The sequence below is a fragment of the Andrographis paniculata genome, unplaced genomic scaffold (assembly GCF_009805555.1).
Source record: "Andrographis paniculata isolate CXL003 unplaced genomic scaffold, ASM980555v1 Contig50END, whole genome shotgun sequence".
NCBI lineage: Eukaryota > Viridiplantae > Streptophyta > Magnoliopsida > Lamiales > Acanthaceae > Andrographis > Andrographis paniculata.
In genome coordinates, this window is record NW_026137585.1 from 603800 (window position 1) to 629223 (window position 25424).

General features: G+C 35.3%; 5 protein-coding genes across 6 annotated transcripts; 2 read left to right on the forward strand and 3 right to left on the reverse strand.

Annotated features, from left to right (window-relative positions):
• Positions 1-171: 171 nt before the first annotated feature.
• LOC127253351 (uncharacterized) lies at positions 172-6466 on the reverse strand. Its single transcript, XM_051277908.1, has 2 exons — positions 6302-6466; positions 172-1468 (listed from the first exon to the last, which is right to left on the reverse strand). Exon 2 carries the CDS (start codon positions 1453-1455, stop codon positions 400-402), a length of 1056 nt encoding a protein of 351 aa, XP_051133865.1. The 5' UTR covers positions 1456-1468; positions 6302-6466; the 3' UTR covers positions 172-399.
• A 1278-nt stretch (positions 6467-7744) lies between these two features.
• LOC127253196 (probable transcription repressor OFP9) lies at positions 7745-8260 on the forward strand. The gene has a single exon (XM_051277644.1). The coding sequence runs from the start codon at positions 7745-7747 to the stop codon at positions 8258-8260; it is 516 nt and encodes a 171-aa protein (XP_051133601.1).
• Positions 8261-9309: 1049 nt separating this feature from the next.
• Positions 9310-12542, reverse strand: LOC127253348 (protein CLMP1). Its single transcript, XM_051277903.1, has 2 exons — positions 12260-12542; positions 9310-12125 (listed from the first exon to the last, which is right to left on the reverse strand). The coding sequence occupies exon 2, from the start codon at positions 12085-12087 to the stop codon at positions 9751-9753; it is 2337 nt and encodes a 778-aa protein (XP_051133860.1). The 5' UTR covers positions 12088-12125; positions 12260-12542; the 3' UTR covers positions 9310-9750.
• Positions 12543-12962: 420 nt separating this feature from the next.
• LOC127253350 (E3 ubiquitin-protein ligase COP1-like) lies at positions 12963-19571 on the reverse strand. The gene is made up of 13 exons (XM_051277907.1): positions 19088-19571; positions 18104-18181; positions 17295-17450; positions 16472-16831; positions 16000-16163; positions 15859-15924; positions 15291-15369; positions 14823-14978; positions 14623-14721; positions 14370-14474; positions 14077-14256; positions 13609-13719; positions 12963-13530 (listed from the first exon to the last, which is right to left on the reverse strand). The coding sequence occupies exons 1-13, from the start codon at positions 19430-19432 to the stop codon at positions 13360-13362; spliced, it is 2070 nt and encodes a 689-aa protein (XP_051133864.1). The 5' UTR covers positions 19433-19571; the 3' UTR covers positions 12963-13359.
• Positions 19572-21928: 2357 nt separating this feature from the next.
• LOC127253379 (short-chain dehydrogenase/reductase SDRA) lies at positions 21929-24985 on the forward strand. 2 transcript variants are annotated; one of them, XM_051277943.1, is made up of 6 exons: positions 21933-22234; positions 22480-22596; positions 23812-23946; positions 24027-24152; positions 24525-24626; positions 24716-24985. In XM_051277943.1, exons 1-6 carry the CDS (start codon positions 22100-22102, stop codon positions 24863-24865), a joined length of 765 nt encoding a protein of 254 aa, XP_051133900.1. In that variant the 5' UTR covers positions 21933-22099; the 3' UTR covers positions 24866-24985. The 2 variants fall into 2 exon arrangements, with proteins under 2 accessions (XP_051133901.1, XP_051133900.1); XM_051277944.1 differs by lacking the exon at positions 22480-22596 and having other exon boundaries at positions 21929-22234.
• The last annotated feature ends 439 nt before the right edge of the window (positions 24986-25424 follow it).

Genomic DNA, 25424 nt, shown 5'->3' on the forward strand with positions numbered 1-25424 from the left:
TATTTGATATAATATTTTAAATATAAAATTAAAATAATTTAAATTTTAAATTACAATAAAATATATTGTATTATATTTTACATAATTAACTAAAACTTATAGCCAAACAAACACAACATTTATTTTCCTATAATAATTTTCGTTTTAAAAAATTATACTAATAATAATAGATCCCTGCTGTCAACTCCAATTATTGTCTGTCATAACTACCAAATTATTGCAATAAGAGTATTTTTATTATCATATATTTACAGGTATTATTATTACAAACGGCAAAAATAAGTCAGACAAAGTGATATTTAAGTATTGATAGAAATTAACATTTACACGGAGTATATTATTGGATTTTAAAATTAATATAAGTATATTTTTATATTATCTACGCCATGAAATTAACTTTTAGTTTATTAACAAACTTTTTCTAGTAAATAAGCTCCTGATGTTAAATAAATTACTTCTGCGTACCCCTTCGCCGGCGACGCCTCCGCCGCCGTCGCCAAGGGCGGAGGCGGCGGCGGTCGCGGAAATGGCACTCTGCTCTTCACTTCTACATCTCAGATTCTGCCGGTAGCCGATACACATTGGGACATTCAGGCTCAAAGCTTTCGCTTTCGAGGCTGCCGGAGAATTTTTCCGGCGGCCGTCTACGGCGTCTTTTCTGGAGCTGTTTTTCACGGCGGCTTCTGAGCTCCGGCCACCGCCGCCACGGCGGACCTGCCAGACAGGACTGCTTCTTCCTAAGTGAACTCCGGCGGCTCGGCTCGGGCTATTAGCCGCCCACTTTCGCGACTTCGACTCGCCGGAGGAGTTGCTCCGGGAACACGGCGCGCTGCTCACTTTCCGCGGCGGAGCCACCGTACGAGGCCGCGTACCGCCATTTCCGGCGGATCTACTCCTTGAGAAAGGCCAGATGTTTATATTCAGCTCGGCGGCGCTAGCCGCCATATTACTCGCGCCGGCGACTCCATTAATATTCTTCTTCTCCCGCCGCTTCTCCTTAACCTTACCGTCCTTCGAGCGGCGATCCTCTCCGGCAACGGCGCCGCCGCAGGCCAGCGAATCGGAGCTCTTCTTAGCATTTTTCTTAAAAATTCTCCGCCACCGCTTGGAATTAATCGAATTAGGAACGTCGCCGGAAACCTCAACTTCAGGCAATTCTACGGTGGAATTCGGTTCTGGCTCGAGGTCGGAGAATCGATCCGGCACGGCGGCGGCGTCTTCGTGCGGCGGCGGAGGGGTGTTGGAGAGGCGGAGGAGGTGGAGAGGGAGGAGGACGCCACCGGAGAAGAGCTCATCGGCGGAAAGAAGGTTAGGCTGAGGAGATATAGGGTTTCGTACCATCCAGAACTCGAATTCCGGCGAATTGGAATCGGCGGTGGTTGTTCTTCTTCCGGTACGGCGAGGAGAGAAAATCTGCGGTGGCCATGGCCGCGCCTGAAGCTGAGGTTCTTCCATTTTGTTGATAAACCTCAAGCAGATTATTTTTCACTTTATTATAAGGGAAAGTTTTTATGGCCTCATTTATAATATTCGGGGAATAGGTGACCCAATGTGCAAATACATATGAAAGGAAGGAGTACCGAGTAATCTATAGTTGTGTTGAGTATTATTCTCTCCGGCGTTATTCATAGTTTAATGTGGTGTTAATTTTCTGTTTTTTTAAAATAAAAATTATTTTTTTAGTAAAAAGTATAAATTTTACTAAAAAGAAAAACAAAAATAATCTTTTTATAAAAATTAAAAAATGTTAATATATATTTAATGACACGAATATTAGTTTGTTGTGTGTTTTTTTTTTTTTGTAATTTATGTATCCAACAGGAATTAAACCTATAATCTGAAATATGTTAAAGGAGAGTTCAACTGCTTAAACTACATACATTTAATTTATATGACAAAGACTCAAAGAGTATTAGTTATGAGGTGAAGAAATTTTGATTTTTTGATACATATGACTTTAACAGTGTGAGTAATAATAACGGACTAAACATGACACTCACGTGCCTTCATCCAATTATTTGGAGGTTATCCAACCATGTGATTTCTTCTTCTGCATGTTATGTTATGTAAGGGTGTGTTTCGTTTAATTTAAATTTTGACTTCAATAATATTTTAATATGCTATTTTTTTAAAAAATAATAATACTCCATGTATCCCATAACTTGGTATTCGTTTGCTTTTTGCACGGAATTTTAGAAATATTAGTATTATATTAGGATGTAGTAGGTATACAATAGAAATTACTAAAATTATCTTATTAGTATCGTGTGATATAAAGGTAATGATATTTGTGTAATATATTGTAAGTTGTAAGAGTATTTGTAATGTTAGATAGATAGTACATTTACTTAAAAAAAAAAAAAAAAAAAAAAAAACAGAAATAGATACTTTGTTATGGGACGAAGTAAAATAGAAAAATAAATATTTTGTTATGGGACGGAAGAAATATTATATTTGTTCATTAAACAACATATCAAAATACCATTTAACATAAAATTAAAATAAAAAAAACACACACATATATATATATATATATATGCATATATAAATGTGGTCCAAAAAAATAAGGATATATATAACAATATAAAAAATCAACATTAGCTCGATTGTCAAGATGCTCCTGTATTAAGGATAAAACAAGCCAGCCCAAAATGACAGCTCAGCAACGCGCTGTTTGGGAGTTTAAACAAGTGACGCTATTTTACCAGCTTACATACATACGTGTACGCATGGCTGGGCGGTGGGGTGGGGGCAGTGGTTAGAATCCAAACAAACAGTCCCAATTGTGAGAAATAAATGGGATGATAGCGATATTTTTGTTTACTCCTTTGTTTGCAACTAAAATTTCAAAATATTGCAACCAAACACGGCGTAAACGTTTCACTTCGCTATGTCCCCACCACTCGGGTGGCTCATGCCCTAAAACCTGCCGACTGACACGTGACATTATTATTATTATTATTACATAAATACACAATTAATGATTGATTGTATTATTAAAATGATTGAACGTACTTATTTTTGTTTGTATTTTAATTTTATTTTAGATGACAAATAAAACTGCCGTAATAACTTTGTTGGGAGAAAATTAGGTGCTTATCCAATCAAACAATCGTAGTAATGATTTGATCGGACCAATATCAAAAATATATTTTTACATAACACATCATATCATATTTTATGTTATAAGATATCATATATATTGTATCATAAATCAAATCAGCACCATAGTGATTTAATTAGTTGGATCACCTCAACTAATTTTGTTATACATGCGCTTAGTAGCAAGAATGGAATTATAAAAAAGTAATAAAAAATTATAGAATTGTAAAAATAAAAATAATAATAACATAACATATGAGTGATTCTTAATATACAAATATAATATTATTTTATTCAATTTTATCGTTAAATAAAATTCAATATTTGGATGTGTTTCTTTATATTCAAACTTCAAATTTTTATTATTAATTTTAATTTAAAATCACAGAATAAAAAACTAAAATCCACCTAAAAACCACGATATGCATTTCATTGAAATACCACTTTCAAATTTATTTTTCTAAAACATAACCAACTCACATCTGTTTTTGGAGAGGTCCACATGGGAAATGTATAATTGCACAATGCGGATATTATTATTATTATTATTATTATTATTATTATTATTATTATTATTATTATTATCATCTCAATTATGATTGTAGAATGAGTGAGTGGATATTTATAACTAACTAACCAAATGATGGTGCGGTGCCCAATCGATCTCAATTATACTACGAACATGCACTATCATAGCTACAACAAAACTAGCTAGTCTATTCACTACTAAATAAATAGGTCTGGCATTTACTGATGAAGTCTACACATACATTAATTAAATTACAGAATAAATTAAAAGACCCTAAATTCATTGATTTATTTATTGGAAATTCCAAAAGCCTCATGTCTATGGCACTTCTTTTGATAAATAAATAAATAAATATAATCACTAGTTCATAATAGTCAGTTTCTTCTTGGGTATAGTAGACACACATTTTGAAAGAGCTCATATCAATAATCACTTTAAATTAATAGTCTTGCTGCGTGTCTACACAATATCAAATCACTTAGTGCTGACTTGATCAAATAAAAATCGAGACAGAAACATCAAACTAAACCTCATATTTCTTAATGCAAAGTATTCTAACACTACACATGTATAACTAACTATCTATTCAAACTATTTCACAAACCAAACACACTACAAACTTATAAGAATTTGTTTATTTTTAATTTAAAATTAACCCAAATTGTTACTATTACTATTCAATTTGCACAATTCCAATAAAAATGAACTATTTTACCCCACAACGTAATAAAATATTATTTAAATTTTAAAAAATCAAACTCAAACCAAACAAAATAGACATTCTCTATCAGCTATTTATTTATTTTTACATATGGATAAAGTTAGATTCAATGAGAAGTGAATCATAGATAGGAATAGTATTTTTGAATTCTTACAGTTAGTGAGCAGCAGGAAATATGTACATATAGTGAAGATGATGGGGCTCTACTGGAATATTGGGGACCAACTAATTAAAGATTTGTCTAGATCCTTTCTTTCTCATGTGGTTCCAAAAAGCTCTCTCTCCACATATTAACAAGCCACGACAAGGCATTCACGTGATCTAAGGGATGTGGATGGATATACACATATATATATATATATAGGGATTAATTTTGTGGATCTTATAAGGAAGAAGAAGAATCACATGCTGTCAGAATCTCCACTTCTAACTAAGTCTTCACAAAATGTTAACGTTTACCATGTAAACCATATCATTATTTCCCCACCTTCAATTTTATTATTATTTATTTAAAGCATTGGTTATAAATTAGCATCTAATTTTAATTTATTTAGTATAAGGCCTTTTTAAAAAGTTTTAAAACAAATCTCAAAACAGATAATATCGTACTAACTTGGAGTTCCACCAATTCCAATATTAATGTACTTCTACTCTTCTAGCATGTAAAAAACCATCATGTATTGTTTCGATGTAAAGGGAAACTAAGATTGTGGAGTCTCACAATTTTCTTTTAGACCTGAGCAACACGTGATGAACTTTGTCAGACTTTGGCCAAGAAATCAGATAAATGGAGAGCGACGCTAGTGATGAAGATTTGGTTTTGGACATTATTCTTAGATGATTGATAACTAATTAATTAGATGAAACAATATAATATAGAAAACAAACAAATTAAATGGTACTTATAAGATTTAATATATCTGTTGGCAATAAACAGCTCAATTATCATAATCAAATTGTTTAAAAACCCTAAAACTTAATGGTGATAAATAACTACAATGCTTGTACAAATCTTCACTAGATATATCATCAAATTCATCTTTATATATATATATATATGTTCATGACATCAAAGATTAATTGAAGCTCCCATTGAATTATTTTGGGTAGGAAAGGTTACTAGTATGAGAAATTGATACACAATATACATCCATGTATCCTTCCTCCAATTAGACTGATCTTAGGATGAATTTGCTAAGGGAATTCTAATGTTATGTGCGAAGCAGCACAAAATGAGATGTTTTTTCATAGAATCAAACCTACAGTGTGGTGACTTATTGGTGGACAGGACATGCACTCAACAGTGCACAAGATAGCAATTGTATTTCGCAGAATTCATTGTGAATATGAGAAAAAGCAGCATAGTCAATATTATATATATATATATATATACACACATATATACGTATGCAAAAGCACAGTTTCTCTATAACAGCCGAAGTTTATTGTTGCCACCGAACTATATTAATCAAAGAAGATCAACCCAGAAAAGAATCAGCCCGACAAGCCCAATACGTATGAGCTTAAAAAGGAATCAAAATCAAAATGATGCTTGCCAAATATGACCAGGTCAAAAATAGTAAAATACTGATTCCAGGTGAGCATTAGGAGTGTGTTTGTTTTTGTATTTAGATTTTAAATATTAGAATTTTAAATTGGAAAAGTTATTCCAAATCCAAGCATCAATACGTAGTCACTTCAAAATCCTTTCGACTCAAACCAAGAACTTCTGAAACAGTAGCTGTTAAGAAGGTTTCGGACTTCACCTTTATAAACTAAGAGAGATTCAACAGTAACATCAGCAACCAGATCAGTAGAATTCAAATTACAAGAAAAAAAAAAAAAAAAAAAAAAAATCAATAAAACATGCAGAAAACATCCCCGCGTAAACAAGTTAAATACGAAAAAAAAATAAATAAAATCATTGTGAAAACAGTACAAATACATACCAGGATTGATTCTCGAAGCGGCTGTTCCACACTTGGCTGTAAACCGCGACGGCCAGAGATGTTACCACAGTCACATCGCCACCAGCAAGCAATGCTGCAGTCACCGGTTGACAATCGCATTTCTCGCACGCCCCCCTCGCGCGTATCTCCGAACTTTCCGGAACCGACTTTTAGTAGCAGCTTTTGCAAGTCGGTTTGAAGTATAAATACTTGAGTAAAGGGCAAAATAGTAATATGAGGTCCCGCCAAGGGGCTGTTGGAAAAAACTGAGCGTATATTTACACTATATTTGAGCCCAGGCCCATAGTTCCTAGTTGTGTCACTCACTTGGGCTCATAATGTAGCACTCACAAATATTTATTCCACTCAAAACGTTTGACAAGCAGCATGTGAAGAAAAAAAAAGAAAAAACTCCATTTACTCGGAGGCTTTTATAATTTTTGAGTTTTTTTTTTTTTAAAAAAAATAATAAAATAATACTTTTGAAAAAAAATTATTATAAAGAAATAATATATAAAATTTTAAAAATGTATGTAAAAGGGGACAAGTATTTTATTTTTTATTACTCCATTTAAAAATGTTTAAGATAAAATATTAGGTTGTGCTTATAATATTTTAACATAGATAATTACTCCCTTCCTCTCATTGACTGCGTATTCCCACTTGATAAAAATAATAATAATAATAATAATAATAATTAAAATTGTAACATCAATCCACTATTTAAACAAACCAAAACATCCTATCCTATCAATGTGTACTTGTTGACTTAAAATAACAAAGCCATAATTAGTTAGGTACACAAAAAGCACTTCATACACTCATTTCTACCACACCCCAACAAATGATACAATCATATGATTCAACATTTCATTCATCTTTATCATCCTGTAAAGTGGAAATGAAGAATCTTATACCCCTAGATTCTCCCCATTTTTATATTCACTTGATTCACCAATCAGATGTCAAATAATTTGAGGCCTAAAAATAGGCATAAGACAAGCATAATAACAATGCCCTTTTGTCCCCAACTACTAGACCAACTTCATCTTTAATTCATTCTCCAAAACTTTTTAATTAAATTTAAATGGATTCCCAATAATCATCATCACAGTGTCATCATTAACCACATTATTTCTTTAAACCTCAGCCACTATTGCAAAAGCATAAGAGTGATGGATGACACCTAGCAACAAGCCTACAATGGGAAGGGGGCAGGCAAGGGCAAAAGCAGATCTGGGCAAAATACAATGCCCATATCATTAACTTTGTAATAAACAAATGTGTCCCATTTTCAAAAATTTCTTAAATTTAAAACCAAACTAAATTAATCTCCAGACATAATCATGATTATCCCCAAGAAGGCCCACATCCTAATTCCTTAAACAAACTTGTCTTCGAACCCCTAATGTTCTTCAAATGTGTGTTTAAGCAAGCAACAAAATGCAGAAATCCAAAGCAGTGAGCAAGAAACAGAGGAAGGCACCACAAAGTAAAGGATGCAATAGGGGATTGTGTTGTACCTGTCGGCTGAGTGTCTCGTCTTCAGAAGAAGCCGAGAGTAGCCTCAACAGCAGCAGCAGTAGTTCGGAGAGATATCCATCGATTTCTAGCATTGCTCATGCCATGGTTCAGGAGAGACTCGATCAGATGATCAGGGAGAGGCAGGAGGCCAGACATGAGGAGAGGGTCAGACGTCGGGGGGCGAGGTCAAGACGGGTGGAGGAGACCAAGTTTGTGGTGATGGTAGCTATGGAGAAGTCGACCTATGATGCTCGGGAGGATTTCAGGGAGTCTATGATGCAGATGATAGTGGCAAACAGGATTTATGAGGTGAGGGATTTGAGACGGCTGCTGAACTACTATGTCACGATGAATGGAGAGGAGTTTCTGGGGATTATACTTGAGGCATTTTATGATGTTTGCACTGATTTGTTTCTACATTGTAAAAGATATTGATGAGGGAATGTTGCTTTTCTTCTTCCTTTTTTTTTATTACTTTCCTTTTTCGGCTACAAGATGACATTCTTGATGCTTAGCATACAGCAAAGTGTGTGCCAGTGCTCCGTGTACCTGAAACGAGCAGGGTAAATAACAAGCAATAAAATAATAGTAACTCTCATGTCATACTAACATAATTCAAGATCCACTGATTTGTAAGTAACAACAACGGGATTTCTACAGTAATGTCACAAAGAAGAAATTCAGAAATGAATACAAACACATAGATATGTGTGCACATGCAAAGTTTTGAATTCTCTAATAGTTTCATTGTGTTTTTATGCTATTGGATGATATATCTTTACTCCTTACTTTAATGTTTGAGTTATTGAGAAAGAACCATCGAGCGTTGCAGCATAAATAGATAAATAAAATGTTGCACTTGTAGTGTAAATAAAGCACTAAAGTCAGGACATCAGCATACCTATAAAATTTGTGGACATGCAGGTTGATTAAAGATGAGCTTCAACAATCCACAGGATGCAGCAAGCTGTAATCCATAGAGATGGGAATTATTCTAATCTAATTTTATCATTCCGGCAGTCTATGAGCTCAAAAACTGTTCAGAATTAAGATAGCACTATCAGCTAAAACAGTACAAGAACATTTTGAGTTTCATTCACTCTTTATAATATAAGCCGGGTAGCAAAAGGAATACATAGAGCAGCAAATTTACAAAAACACCAGAAAGGAAGTCCTATAATGCATTCTACAACTACAAACACCTCTGAATAACATGTTGAAACTTCTCTGCAGGCACCAAAAACCATAATCTAGTTCGAACAAATTGTAATGGCAGGGAAATCTAACTAGTATAGAACACAGGGTTATATTGGTAAGTGGTAAAAGATGCAATGATTCATATCAGGTTTCAAAGTGCTCATCAACAGATAAGGCAATTACAAGACAGCAGACACAGCTTCTTTCAATGATCAGTTTATGTAGATACATCAACCTCAACTAATCTTCTTTCAGCCAACACAGGAATAAACAGCAACATTATAAAATAAAGAAAACTGAGTAAAATCAGATTATGGCATAATTAAGATAAGAAGATCACAGTAATCATTTATAATGCTACCCTATTGAGTGACGAAAAGGGAAATAAAAAACAAACAAAGAAAGAAACTAGGAATTAGTTCCGAAGCAATTAATGATATAATTATGGCAAAAACTGCAAAGCAAGATAAACTTTCATCAGAATCACTGCAAAAATCAATGTCACCCGGCACGTCCAGTAGCTACAAGGAAATCTTGGAAACATTTCCAAGCACAGGGACTTAAGACTTGATGGGCAAAGTAGGCAATATTGCCCCTGAGGCAAAAGAGGAAAGCAGCTTTTAACGCCGAAGATGAAGCACTAATCTCCTTTTGACTCCAATCCCAATGCAAAACACATTGTAGAAGTGAATGCCATGAATCTTTAACTCTGGGTCAATACCAAATTTTCAGACATTGACTTTTTCAGCCACATCAGGGGTTGGGTTGTTGACCTTTGTTTTTTCTTCTGCAGCTTCTTCATTAGAACAGTGATTTTTCAGAACAGTTGCTATATCGGCTTCAGAAGCTCCAGCAAGTTTAAAACGCTCCACTGCAACATCCAGGTTGTTCTTCCAACCAGGCAAACCCAATTTACATTCGATTTGAGATCTCTCAAAAAGCATGTTGCCCCAAAATAGATGAATTTGAGATCTCATAACAGCAGCTTGCTCTGCTGCTTCCTCAGGCGAAATCTCCACTTGATTTCCTACACCAGAGGAATCACCCTGCACGCTGCTACCCTGCTTCTTCCTTCTATTTGGTAGTTCATCCTTCTTGCTCGTGTTTCCATCTTTCAACTCAGAAGCTCTCTGCTCCTCCAGCTTCTCCCACATCTCAGTTGCTGATTTCATTTTCTCTTGTGCACTGTCAAAAAGACCAAATGTCTCAGTTGGATCCCATTTTGATACTTCGTCTTTCTTGGCCAGCACAAATGACCAATGTAGCTTTGCCATTTCAAATTGCTGCTGTCCTAGAGCCAACAATCCTTCATAGAAGTCAGGTTTGATCGATAAAGCCTCCTCATACTTCCCTTTAGCAAGAGAGTACTTCTCCCTCACCCAATCGTAAGCATTTTGAAGCTGCGCACTCACCAATTCTTTAGAAGATGAGTCATCGAGTGGAATTTTTTTCCTTGCTGCACACATATATACGTTTCCCCAGTTGAAGAAAGCCAGGGCAGCAACCTCTTGAAACTTCAGGGCAGCCTTGTCAAAAAGGACCTGAGCATCTTCACTAGTTACTGTTTCCTCAAGTGCCTCTGAACACATCTCCATTCCAAGCTCATGAAGATCAATATGAGCATCTGGATCGATCCCGACATGAGTCCTGAACAATTGAGCAAACTCAAATAACCAATCATCCATCTCAACCTCTTTACATTCTGGATCTTCTGTTGATCCCTTCTTCTCATTCTGTTCACTTTTCTCAGTTTTACCAGTCTCTGAATCCGCAGCTTCAATTGAAGAATCCATAACTGAAGATGATAAAACAGTGCCATCTCCTTTAGGCACTTCAGTCTCAAGAGGTTGCTCCTCCTCCTCCTCTTCATCATCCAGTAATGGTGGCTCTTGTTCAGGGCTCACTTCAACTATGTGCAATCTCAACATACTAAGGGAGTCTCCTTTACTAGAATCAGGGTCTCTTGGATTAAGGTTGTCAACAAAGATCTCTGCCAGTCTAAGTTCGGCGGAACATGTTATAGTCACCAAGTCACCATCAGCATCCTTGTATTTGATGAGCACTGATTTAGACATTTGCAAACGTTTACTTACAATATCTCTCAAAACTTTCAAACTACAATTGGCAGGCATTTGTGCAAGCCTGATGTCATGCCCATAAACAAGCTTCAGTGGTCTGCATTGGATTGCAATTGCTTTGGATTGCCCATGAAGTGGAACCCCACCCGATGCCAAATACGTCTGCTGCTTCTGGTGATCCTTGCTAGCATTAGGGCTAGGTCGTGAAGAACCATTGGAGGGCTTCAAAACAACTTTTGGGAACTGGTTTTTCACCTCAGGACCATTTTCAACAGGCGGAATTGGGTAAAGCTTATCTGCCTTAGCAGCTGGAACACTTGCAGTTGCTCCCATTAAGGATGCCGCTGGCTTCTTAGATACCGGTCGCGCCGGCAAGCACGGTCCAAGGCCACCTATGGGTGCCCCACGGACAGCAGATGCTCCAAGGGCTGCTGGTGATGGGCGGCTTTGAAGGTCCTGTTGAGCCTCTTGACGAGGGCCTAGTGCAGTTCTCAGTCGTCCAGCAATCTCCAAAGCATCTCCATAATTAGGATCAGCAACCAACAGTGCCTCCACATCTTGCATAGCCATTTCATACTTCCCTACAGCCTCAAATGCCCGAGCCCTCCGAAGTAGGGCCCGAGCAAACTGTGGCTGCACCTGAAGTGCCAGACTACACTCCGATATCACAGCTTCATAATCTATCGGCTTCATTTGCATCAAACAGGCCGCCCTATTGCTATGAAACACAGCTCGATCCGGATGCACTTTTGGGATAAGCTTCAGTGCATTCTCATAGTGTTGAAGAGCACCCAAATAATCTTTGCCCTGAAACCTCCTGTTACCCTCTTCCTTTAGCTCATGGGCTCTTTTCATGAAAACCGCAGAGTCCAAATTAACACCGCCATTAACGACAGGTTGCGACGGGTTCTCTCCATTGCTCACTTGGCTTTGGCTCTGGTTTTGACTACCACCACTCTTCTTTTTCCTACCCCCAGACTTCCCCATAAAATTCCTTCAAACACTCCCAGGATTCAAATCTCACCCTGGGCAAAAGGAATTCATCAATAAACAAAATTCCCCATCCAATCGCTAAATGAAACCCTAAAAAATTGGGAGTAATCACCAAAACCAAATGCAAAATTAGAGACCCAAGTAAAACAACAAACGTAGGACTTACAGAGATCAAACCCAAGCTCTTAGTAGAAAGAGGCGCGCTTCTTCTTAAGACAAAACCCGGGAAACACAGCTGCAGGAAATGGTAGCTTGTTGAGTGTGTGTGCAGGTGGGAGATGAGGGTTTTAGGAACTCGTCGAAGCCCGAAGAAACCCTAGGAATGTAGAATTTAATAAGGTTTTATAGTTAAGATGAATATCGATATCCGTCGTCGTCTCTGTCCCCACTCCTTTTCTCTGGCCATCCAACCGTACGATTAGGATGTGGCTTATTGCATCACCGTTACCTACAACTGCAGCACTGCATTTGCATTGTCATAAACTGACACACATAAAGTTGGGCCATAATTATTTGGGCTGTGGAGTCCTATATCAGTCCATTTTCATCTCAATATACATATAGAGAAAAGATTTGTTAGGTTGCTAAGTACCAAATTAGCATACGAAAAATAATAATAGTGTGTTGTATGTATTGTTTTCAGTTGTATTTATGTTATATAAACACATCTCTTGTGATTTTTAATTTACTTTTTTTTTTATTTATTGTTTATCAATACAAGTTTTTTGCCACACTTGTTAATTTATATTATATGTATTGTTTATCAATGTAAGTTCTTTGCCACACAAAGGAATAGCACATACGGCCGGTACTATGCTTAATTTTTACTATGTTGAATTATAAAATTCAACAATGCTTACAACAGGATACAAGAACAAACAAAATATGATTTTACATAATATAACACTATCCCATAGTCACTAATATCGTCTGATTATTTTGTGTATTAAATAAAGACCAGCCCCCTAATCATAAACTCCGTACTAGCATACATAAGTTAATTATATCACACCTTTCCCAAGGGAATAATATTTAACAAAAAAAATTATATATATACATAAAGATTTCTGAAAATAAGCATGTTCAGGCAAGACTAAAGATCAAACTAGCATAAGGGTATACTACACACTGAACTTACCATTTTATCAAATAGGTGACATTTTATCCCACAGAGCTAATTTAATCCAATAAGTTGGATCTCATAACTTCTTGATCTACCTGTAATTTTCTGTATGTTCCCGCAGTTTTTTATCCAGATGTGTAGACTCAAGGAGCAAGTACTAGGACCTTTATTGTTCCTTGGCTGTTCGCCGTCAGGACGGTCGGGCTATCACTTTTCCAGCACACGGCGCTGATGAAATAGGAGCCCGTGTCCTCCTCGCGTTCGTCTGCATCCGAGTTCATGAATCGGTGCCATGCTGCTGGTTTCGATATAGCCTGCAACAATAGATTCCTCGGTTGATAAGTCAAGCTCGGCAGATGGAAACTAGTTCGATGGGATTGAATAGGCCATACCTTGTGATACACGAAAACGTCGTTTGTTTCGCTGCCACAGGCCATATATTCCCTGTTCACTGATAAGCCCACAAAATTCTTCTCATTTGTGTGTCCCCGGAATATGCGCAGCTGAGATGATATAAGGAGCTTAAATCAACTGAGCATTTTTGAACTATTGAGAAGAATAATTATACAATAATCGATATACATGAGTATGCACAACTGAGACAGTATCGGAAGCAGAAATCAGGGGAGCATTCTTGCACTATTGAGCTGAATAATTAGACAAGAATCGAGATATATATATATATGAGCATGCGCAGCTGAGACGATATAAGGAGTATAAATAAGTGGACTACTCTTGCATTATTGAGCGCAATAGTTAGACATGAACCGATATATATATATATAGTAGCTTTTTATTGCAGGCAATATGGTGTGTGCTATAAAAGAAGGGAGAATTGAGGATTGAAGTATGAAACTTACTGGAATGTTGTCCTTGACATCCCAGAGGCGTAATGTGCTATCAGTTGATGCAGAAGCGAGCTCATTATCGGACAGAAATTTCACATATGATACCGCCTTTCCATGCCCACTGAATATGTGCAATGGCTGAGCGACATTTCTCAAGTCATAGTAATGAATATGATGATCTGCAGAACCAATCTGCAGGAAACGTGCACGCGCACACACGGCATCTTAAAAGTGAGTCAAATGGCTGAACAAGGATGCATGAAAGAACAAAATAAGTTTCTCAATAATAGAAGCCCTGAGATTACCGCTACATGAAAGCTGGATGAAGGGTTGTATTTTACAGAACAGATATTGGCTTTCATGTCGATATTGAGCACACTCGCCTCCTGTTTTGTACACCAGACTTTGACCTGTTGAATGCAACTGATTTGCTTAATATGTTTCAAAAGTAACTTCTTTGTTATTTTCCCAGAAAGGAACCATAACGCTTAGAATCATAAATTTGGATTGCCATCCCCATATTAATAGCTTTAGATCCAAGGTCAATAGGTTTCATACCTTGCAGTCATCGCTACCGGAGACAAGCATTGAGGGCTCTGTGCGGGAAAAATCAATGCTCCATGCACGTTTTTCATGTTCCTCGTATTCCATCATGCTCTAGACAAAATTTCATGGGGTAGTTCAAACGCGAGACAAAAATCAATTTGACTTCAAAATTGCAGGACAGGAATAGATTAAGTGACTCGATTAAGTACTACCTGCCGAGTAGTCACATCCCAAACTGTTACTATGCCATCGTAGTCACTACTGGCTATGTGACTCTTTGTGTATTTGTTCCAGCTTAAACAACTGAGTTTTGATCGTGTGGACATTTCCGCAACTGGGCATTGTACATCGGATGACTCGTTAACTACCTGGAGAGCAATGATTCAGTTTTCAAAGTGAAGCAGAGAAAAATCATAGTTACAGCATAAACAGATTCGTGTCCCCAAAGTTGAAATTGAAGTAATCCACTTATAACTCTTTTTTAGCACTACTGGATAGCTGCAGACGATAAATAGTTGAATATTTGGTACTCTCACATATAGAATGCCAAATGAAAACAAAATCGGAAAGACTGATTGATTTCCTTCATGTCCATGGGCAGTTGTTTTGGTAATATTTCAGATTACAATGGTAACTAACAAACAAATACGAATTTTTGAAGCAGTTACAAACATGCTTACCGATGAAAACTCAAAAATCTTGATGCGCCGGGACACTCCAGCTGTAGCAAAGAGTTCGTCGTCTCTGTCAAATTCTATACTGCAGTAAAGAAAAGGATTTCATTACACAACAAGATACAAGTAGCAGATAAAATCCCTTCAGAGGTCCAACAACAAGAAATTGGTCATATGTAAGCTCAAACAGTAATGCAAAAAGATATCACTATCAGAAGCCAATAACTAATATCCCCTTGAAATATTACACAGTTAAACCATTCCACTAGATGTATATTGGCCATTGACATGGATGTTAACAGAATCTTGCATCTCTAGCAACTAAGAAAAAAATGGGCTTTACGTCTCCAGCAATCCACCTTTCTTAAAGGAAATGCGTCAGGCAGGTTGTAAATACAAGCATTAATTTTTGTGCATGCTACTGTCTATTAGCATCATCAATGCAGCATCACAAAATGGTTTTACTACTTAGAACAAGGGGAATAATTTTTCAAAATCTCTTCATCATTTGATATTTGCTTCTGGGTGACAAAATAGAATTAAACTCCATGCATACACAGAAGATTCCACTAACCTTGATACAATATTAGCTGAATGAAACAAATCTCCATGTCTGAGTTCAGCAACAACTCGTAGCCGACTGATTAAGCATACAAAATCAATTAGAGGGTAGTGAGAATGCAATTAAGTGTGTAAGAAGAACATAAAATCACACCTGTATCTGGTGAAGGTTGACAAAACAGACTGAAAATCCTCAAGTCCTTCCGTGTAACCTTCTTTCTTTAACCCATGTGAATCCCGTTCTTGCATTTGCTGTTCTAGAGATAACCTTGCCCAATATCTTCGTTTTTGTAAGTAACATTCTTGTAGATCAGTGAACTGTAGAATGAAGTTAGAATCTCTTAAAAAAGAGCTACAACTAATTCACTGTAAGATGGGTGCAAATTAATTGATGTTTACATGATGAATTTTTAACCCAAACACTATAAATTTCCAAACTGATATCATATCTTGGAGTGACAACACCAACCACTATAAAAAACCATGCCAAAATATGTTAAAAGGAGGCCGGTGATTCAGTTGCTTAACCAACTTTGCTGAAAAGTTTTTGTAAGATAGCACTCTATTGCAACAGAGGAAAGACATTAGATGCTGATGTAGGGCATTGCAAGTAAACAGTAAATGACCTGTGCATGGACCCGCCTCTTTCTTGCCAACGCCAGTCCACATTGAGTACCATTTTGGGGGTCTGATCCTCCATGTGCATCCTTTCTTGTGACAAAAGGGCTTGCTGGAGGTTTTGCATCAGATTTTCTGTTTTGAGAGCCAGTGCAAATTAAGCGTCCTTGAACTGGTGTCATGCCCTTCTTCGAGAAGGGAGCACCACTATATTTATTCATCAATGATGGCCATGCTGGTTGTGGAATGGGGTTATCAACAAGCATTCTCAGTTTTGCGGAATATCTATCCCTTCGTCGATACAATTCTATCCGATGTCTCTCCACAGCATGAATGTCTTCTTTAATATACTTGAGGTCAGATTGAATCTGAACATAAAATGAAAAATGAGAATATATACACAATATGCATAGTTGGTTGAGAACATGAATTTCCATTGCCTATACATACATAAACGAAATTTAGACAAACTAGATTAGAAAATGCAATGGTAATCAACTTGGATCCATCCAGTTCTAATCATTTTTGACAAATTAAAAACGTACTTTTTGGATATTTAATAAATATAGTCATGCCCCATCCTAAACAACCCACAAGAAAATAAAACTTTTCTTTTGAACAAATTAAATTAATTGGGACCGTTTAATTTAGTCACTTCCAAACAGGATACAGGCACTTATCATTGCCATCCCGCTGTAATAATGGCAATATAATGCATTAATGAAATAAAGGGTGACAAGAAGTTCAGTAGTCAACTAGATGAATTATGACTTGCATGTAGCAAGCATAATATGATGGGGGCCATAAAGCTAACGAATCAGATCCAAGCACCTCATTGAGCTCATCGAGTTTTTTCTTTTTCAAACAATGCAGAAATTCCAGCAGAATCTGTAGATTAGTCTCAGCTTCTTCTTGCTCCATTTTACTTTTCCTCTCAGCAATAAGATGCAAGAGGCTCTCAAGCTCCTTGACAGATGCTTCGCATCCCTGTGCGATTATATACATTGGAGTTGCATTAAGTCAGTAGATAGGGTAACAGTGGATAAAACATAGTGTACGGAAAGTAACAGATATGTTTCGAGTCTCAGGGGTACGTGACAGATTTAGAAAATGTGAGTTCCAGTAATTAGAGTAAAACGTTCAGGGAAAAGCTACAGCTAACAATGTTTATTCTTGCGTAAAACTTTGTTTAGTTTCCTATATAATAGAAGGAAAGATGAAAAGTTAACACTTAAAAATTTCAACACATTCCAAATTTGTAATATCTATTTCCTGGTGGAAAAAACTTTCAACTTGGCTGACAGTTTCCAAAGTTTAAAAGAAAAATGAGCTATCAATTAAAGCACATACCTAAATAGACTATCTCTTCAATTAAAAACATATGATGGAAATCTACCATTGGACGATATAAGTAGCATCTAGGCAACCTATTTTATTGAAGAATTAATACCTAGACATACATAAATAGATGCTTCAGTAATTAACCTACAACAGCAATATACCAATTGGATGATGCATGCAACATCTAAGATAGCAATTGCAAGACAATGCAATAGAAGAGATGGCAAAGGTAAAGTTATTTCGTGAAAGCATTTACCACGGTTCCAATAATACATTGTTATGGGCAACATAGAAAGTACCTGTTCTAGCGCCTGGCGAAGTTGTTCCAAAGGACTGGAAGTTTTAGCTATTTGACGGGCAGAGGTTTTTATTAGTAACTGCGCAAAAGATCAAAACAGCATCAGAAGGTGTTGGGATGTCGTAAGCTAATGAACTCACATAAAAGCTTCCAAAGGCAAGAGAAGAGACTGAAATGCCATATCTTAATGGCTTCGACAGTTGAATAAAAAATTACACACTTTCGAGGTCAAGTCACTGGTTCTAAGAAAATGATCAAATGAGAAAAGCCTACACAAGGTCAGCAAACTTTCAAGGTGACATAGTCTCCACTTCCCCTAGTTCAATTTTCTGATGTCTACCCATTTCTTATATACAAGCTCATGCCACTCATTGCATGGTATTACTGGGTTTCAATACAACACTACTATCTTCCAAATCCAACTAAGCAAAGTATACTTCAACCACAAATAAAGGACTTAATCTAATTACCTAAACATTTTCTCCACCTTCACATTCCACATCAATCAAGAAAGCAGTTCCATTTAGCAAAAATACATGCAAATCTTTGAAATGATTGGAATTCTATATTGCTTATACATTTGATCCCATACGCTAAAATGGAAGCCATCTTAAACATGCAAAATGACTTTCTTAAGACCAAACCCAGTGACATTTTAAATGAAGAATTACACTATTGAATTTTATACAGCAAATGAAATCCAATTTTGATTACCTGAAAATCCCCTCTTAAAATAGAAAAAACATTCTAACTTCTAAGTATAGCTTTCATCCATTCTTCAACAGACTCATAATTCAAGTATGATGTATGCACGCACGGTAAATACGTGTATAGCGCCAAGAATAGCTCGAATTTCACATACACCGTACACGTAGATTTCACAGAAAAAGTACTACTAAAACTTCCAAATTAAATAAAATGCAGCTCGAAACTGAATGATCATCGCTTAGCACCAGTCTTCCAAGCTAAGTAACTGAAAGCGAACCTTGTTGAGGAGGAAATTAGGATAGAGACGATTTGTGGTAAGGAAGTGAGAGCAACAAGGACAGTCGCTCTTATTCTGAAGATGAATCGCGATACACATGTAGCAAAAGCTGTGTCCACACGCCGTCAGAAAGGCATCCTTTATTATTTGCATGCAAATCGGGCAGAGAATATCCTTATCCACCTCCAATTCCTCCTCCTCCGCATCCTGCTCCTTCTCCGGCGCCTCCGATGGCGGAGGCAGAGCGAGCGGCGCCTCTGCTGAGGAATCTACGGGTTCCGACTTGACCGTAGGCACCAGCGCGCCAACCGACGAACTCTCGCCTCCTCCTCCTCCTCCTCCCATTGGGTCCCGATCTCGCCGCCGGCGTGACTACAAGTAACAACACCGATTCATGGAAAGAGAAGAGAGAAAAGAAAAGGCAGCAGGCGTGGGTGGGGAGTGAATGGTACGTAGAGATGTGTGTGGGTGTGAAGGAACCACGTTAGGCGGGCGTCCCCTTCAATTTATAAACACTCACGCAGTTAACGAAACTGCGGTCACCGCCTTTATTTACATCTGTAATTTATTTAATTAACGTACTCTCTAGTTATTAGTTATTCAAAAAATTCAATAAAAACCGTTTTTTTTTTTTTTTAAATAAAATATAATAGATTCATTTGAATTACAAATTATCATTATTAGAGATGATTTTTAATAAAAATGTATTTTTTATAAGATATTTATCAAAATATTATTTAAATTATTTTGATGTCAGAATAATTAATCTCATCCACATAGATCCCCTAATTAGTACTACGTACGTCCCACGTATTGTCATATTTTTTATTTTCTATTGTCTTATTATGTCATTTTAAAAATATATATCTTATATTTTAATTATATTCTATATTTTATTATTTTTAAAATTTTTATTAGATGAATTAGTTGTAATATTAATATATAATTTTAGTTGTATTATACAATATTTTAAATTATTTATTAATTATATTTTTTCTTAAAGTTTTTATAACTACGACACACACGGTAGTTCACTCTAATTTTTGCACGTAAGATAAAGAAAATTTTCTATCCCAAAGTTTATTTGATTTTTAATAATAATTTTTATAGTATTATGTAAAATAAAAATATTTTGTGTTTAAGTAAAAAATAAAATTATTGAAAAATAAAGTTGATATATAAGTTAATAAACTATAAAATGAATATTTTGAGGGTAGACAAAAATATATGTTTTATCCAAAAAATTAATAATTTAATAAAAATTATTATTATATTGACATATGATTAATATATTTCATTCGTCTAAAAATAAATTATATAATTTTTTTTATCTTTTTTATTTAGCATTTTTTATATTTAAAAAAACCTATTCATTCTTAATATACTTAACAAAAATATTTAATTAATTTTTTTAAATAAGTATTATTATTTATATTTAAAATTTCATTATTTTATAAAATTAATTTAATCTATTTATAAATATTAATTTATTTATTTATATAAAATGTTATTTTCTAATCAATAATATCTATATTATATATATTTTTTATCATGATAAAAATTTTAAAATATTTATATATAAAAATAATAAAATAATATCGTATCACTATGATTAATCAATTAAATTTTATTACTTTACTTTTTTCAAAAATAAAGAATCAAAATAATAAAATTTTAGAATTTTAAGTAAAAAAAAAAAAAAAAGCCTAATCTATTCGCAAATATCTAATACTACTTATGTCCTAGGTAAAAATACTATACAATAAAAATAAAAATAATTATAAATTAATATTAAAATAATTAAATAATTTAATTAAAATTAATTTTTAAAAATTGACAAATTACGTAAAACACCCCTAACTATCCTGTATTAAGGACATGCAAGAAATATATATATATATTAAAAACAAAAAAACAAAAAAAAAGAAAGATAAAGAAAAAGTGAACTAAGGGGGAATTGTGTTTGGTAGAGAGAAATGAGGCTAGATAAATAAAAATAGTCTCATTTCTCTTGTTTGTTTGAGTTAGAAAAATAAAACTTGAAAAATAAATCATTTCTATTATCTGTTTTTATTTCTCTCATGTATGCAGGAGTATATATTTTTTTAATTTTTTTAAATTTTTTTTGTACTATCTAATTTTTATATATATTTTTTTTAATATATTATTTTAATTTGATTCCGTAACTGGATCCCTTATCATTTTAATCCTATAAATGGAGCTTGTAGTAAACTAATCTCATAAGTGAAAAAATTTCGATGTTTTAGTCCTCCAGCGCCGGAGACGCCCGCGTGGCTCGCCGGAGGCCACGGGTCCGTCAGGTCAGCGACACTTGGCGGACACGTGTATTTTATTTTATTTATTTTATTTTTTTTAAAAAAATATTTTTAATTATATTTGCATTTTTTAATTTTTTTTTTTTGGTCCAATTAGAAAAACTAAAAAAAATTAAAATAAAATAACATCTACGTGTCAACCAAATGTCGCTATTTGACAGGACACCTGGCTGACACATGGCTTCTGGCTCCGTTAGGCTCCATTTATAAAACTAACTAAAATGATAGGAGATGCAGTTAGATTTTTTATCCTAATTTTTAAAAATAAAAAAAAAAAAAAATACCTTCTATAAATTTTTATTCATTAAGATTTTTTTTTATCTCATTAATCATTTATTTTTATTTAATTCACTGTATTTTTTATACATTTCTCAATTAAATTCTCTATTTTATAAGAAAAAAAAATTATTTTTATTCTCTGATCAATTCTATTTATCTCCTATTCCATTCTCAACTTCGATTTCATTTACCCCACCTAACTACCCTGTATTAATTTTCCAATTTGCCCCCTATAGGCTCTGTCTGTAGTAGGCCACAGCCGCAGCACAGTAGCGTTCATTTCGATGCAGGATTCTTCCACACGACAAATTACCGAAGATCGAGCACCCGATCGACGCGGTTTGCCATATACATAATCAAATCTGCGAACAGGAGAAGAAGAGAAGAAATCGCGAAGATGGAGAAGAATTTCGGGAGAAGATTTGAGGGTAAGGTTGCGATTATCTCGGCTTCTACTCAGGGGATCGGTTTCGGCATAGCTGAGCGTCTCGGCTTGGAAGGCGCCGCCGTCGTCATCTCCTCTCGCCGTCAAGTAATCGCTCTCGTCTCTCTTTCTCGTAACTGATATTATCGATCCTCGTGTTTTGGATTGTCGTTTTATTGAAGTTTGGTTGAGATCTGTCCTCTCGTTGGTGTTTGTGCTGTAAAATGTGTGTTTCCTGTGAGGTTGGGAGGGAATCAGCGCTTGCTGCTCAGCTTGAATTTAGAGAATCCGCTTTATGATTACTTTAAACTGTTTGGTTGGTTTTATTGACAAACTTTTGAGGGATATGACAGAGAAATGTTGATGAAGCAGTGAATAAGCTTAAGAAAAGAGGAATTGAAGCGCTGGGATTGGTATGCCATGTTTCGAATGCACAGCATAGAAAAGATTTGATTAAGAACACTATTGAGGTAATTATGCTTGTCAGTGCTGTGATTCCTCCATTTTTGCTCATCGGTTCAAAGTTGTTCCATTACTCAGACATGATTGCTTCACTTGCTAGAGCTAAGAACCGACAGGTGTAATTGTTTGTGTTTATATGTATTTAAGCGTGGAATTAAAAATGAAAAAGTAAATTTCAGGCGCAAGACTCATTTTTATAACTTGGAAACTTTGATAAATTCCCTGAATCTATGATGATATAAGACATGTAAAATACAAGAAATTTAAATGGTGATCTCCAAATAATTCACCTATAAATTTTGTTTTGTGCAGTAATTGAGTTTTTATAGACATTCTTCTAGGTGAAAAGTAAAATACAAGAAATTTAAATTGGTGATCCTGAAATTATTCTTCTAGAATTTTTTTTGATCGAAGATGCCTAGTCTTGCACAGTAATTGAGTTTTATAGACATCTTTCTAGATAAAAGTAAAATAAAGAAATTTAAAGTTGTGATTGCCTCGTCAAATGTTGTGGGAAGATTGGAACTGCTAAGTCAAATTTTGTGGGAAGATTGCCTCGTCTGGAATCGACCAGTTGGAGTTATGTGTAGAACTTGAGAAAAAAAAAAAATTAAAAAAATTCAACCGTCTGGCAGCAAGAATGGGAGTACATAGCCTTGGAAGTTAATCGAAATTTGCCTCTTTCAATAGGCCAAATTTTATTCATTAAGAGTGTGTTTCATGGTGTTTGAATTATATTTCTTTTTAATCGAAAATAGGTATTTCAACTTGACATTTTTATTTGGAAACAAGTTTCGAATGAGATTCTTTTTAGGAGGAAAAATGTATGATTGTAGTTTGCTGAGAAAAGGACGGTAGTTGGAGTCGGCGGCTCCCCCAGGGTCCCTACGCTTCAACAGGAATCGCACAAGGGTAGATTAGAAACCTCCGGTAAAATGCCCGTCATTGCTTCTTCTCTGGGAAAAGAAGTTCACGACCCGTGGGGGATGCCTGTGCCCATAAGAAATCCCGGAGCCACCCATTAATAGTAATAGAACTCTGCGCGGGAAGTACCTTTTCCTCTGGGGGAAACAAGATAAAAATTGTAGAAACACCCTACAATTTTCTTCCCAATTTGTTCTTTTTTGTGGAATTTAAACTTCTCATGTTGCGGTAAGCAGGCTTTAGTCTTTATGCATCATATGAACTTCAAATATGTTCCTTATGAATTTCTTGGCTTGCAGAAATATGGAAAAATAGATGTGGTTGTGTTGAATGCAGCAGCAAATCCGTCTGTTGAAGGCATCTTGGAAACTAAAGAATCAATTCTTGACAAACTGTGGGAGATCAATGTGAAAACATCCATTCTACTTCTACAAGTATGACGGCACCAAAGTTTGTGAGTTTAATGTTAATTTTCTGCGTTTATGTGTTGATCAAATCCGTATCTGTGTGATAGGAAGCAGCTCCCCATTTAACAAAGAACTCTTCAGTCATTTTTGTGTCTTCCATAACCGGCTACCATCCGGGACGAGGCTTGGCAATGTATGGCGTTACGAAAACTGCCCTTTTGGGGCTAACAAAGGTATTCCAAAGTCTTATTTCCTCACATTCTTTATTTTACAATAGGCAAAATTGTTTAGAACTCACATATGATTTGAAAAGTTTCCACTATTCTGTTTTAAGATTTAAAAATTGTGAAAGACTTCTTGTATATCGAAAACATTACAAATCCCTTTTTAGTGGAATCTGTGCAATTTTTTTCCTTTTTGTGCAATTTTTTTAAAATATGAGGGAGTCTCATTCAATATTTAGGGGACCCACACCATTTCTAAATCATAAACGAGACTAGTGCAGAATTTTCAAACTGCAAGTGAATTATAAAGAATTGTCTTTTATTTTTAATTATCATATTTCTTAACTTACGTGTATATATATATGCATTGGTTTTCGTTAGGCCCTTGCAGATGAAATGGCACCGGACACTCGTGTAAACTGCATTGCTCCCGGTTTTGTTCCAACTCACTTTGCATCCTATCTTATAAATGATGATGAACAGGTTATCCCAACTGTACTCAGCTTTTGTTGAACTTTTTGCCTCAACTGATTACTGAGTTGTGCAATGATATATAATGGTTCGATTCACAGAAGCGCGCAATTGAGGAAAAGACACTATTGAATAGACTCGGAACTACACAGGACATGGCTGCAGCTGTTGCTTATTTGGCTTCGGACGACGCATCGTATGTCACCGGAGAAACATTGGTAATTGCAGGAGGTATGCCTTCCAAACTCTAATTATTGTGTTCGATCATAATATTATAATGCAATTGTTGTCTTTGTGCAAGGATTGCTTGTTAGAACATGATATTATATATAATATTGAGATGGTAATAAAAGATGGCATACATTCCCCAACTTGCCTGTTTTTGCGCTTGTTTACACAGGAGTTTGTTATATTTTGTTTTGAATTAGTGATTTTGATTTAATTAGTATTTTCATATATTTTGTGAGGGAAAAAATCAATTTTGATAATATTCATCAATTTTGGTCCCAATATAAAAAATTCATCAATTTTGGTTTCAATATAAACAATTTCAATCAATTTTGGTCCCATTATAAACAATTTTTATCAATTTTGGTTCCACAGTTAAAAAATTAACGGAAATTGCTGACGTGGATATGACGGAAGTAATGTGGCAGTTGACCTGGAAAGTACACGGCCATGTACAATTATACACGGCCATATTGTTACATGATCATGTATATATTTCAGTGTATAATTATACATGGTCATATTGTTACAGGGCCATGTATATATTTCAGTGTATAATTATACATGATCATGTTGTTACAC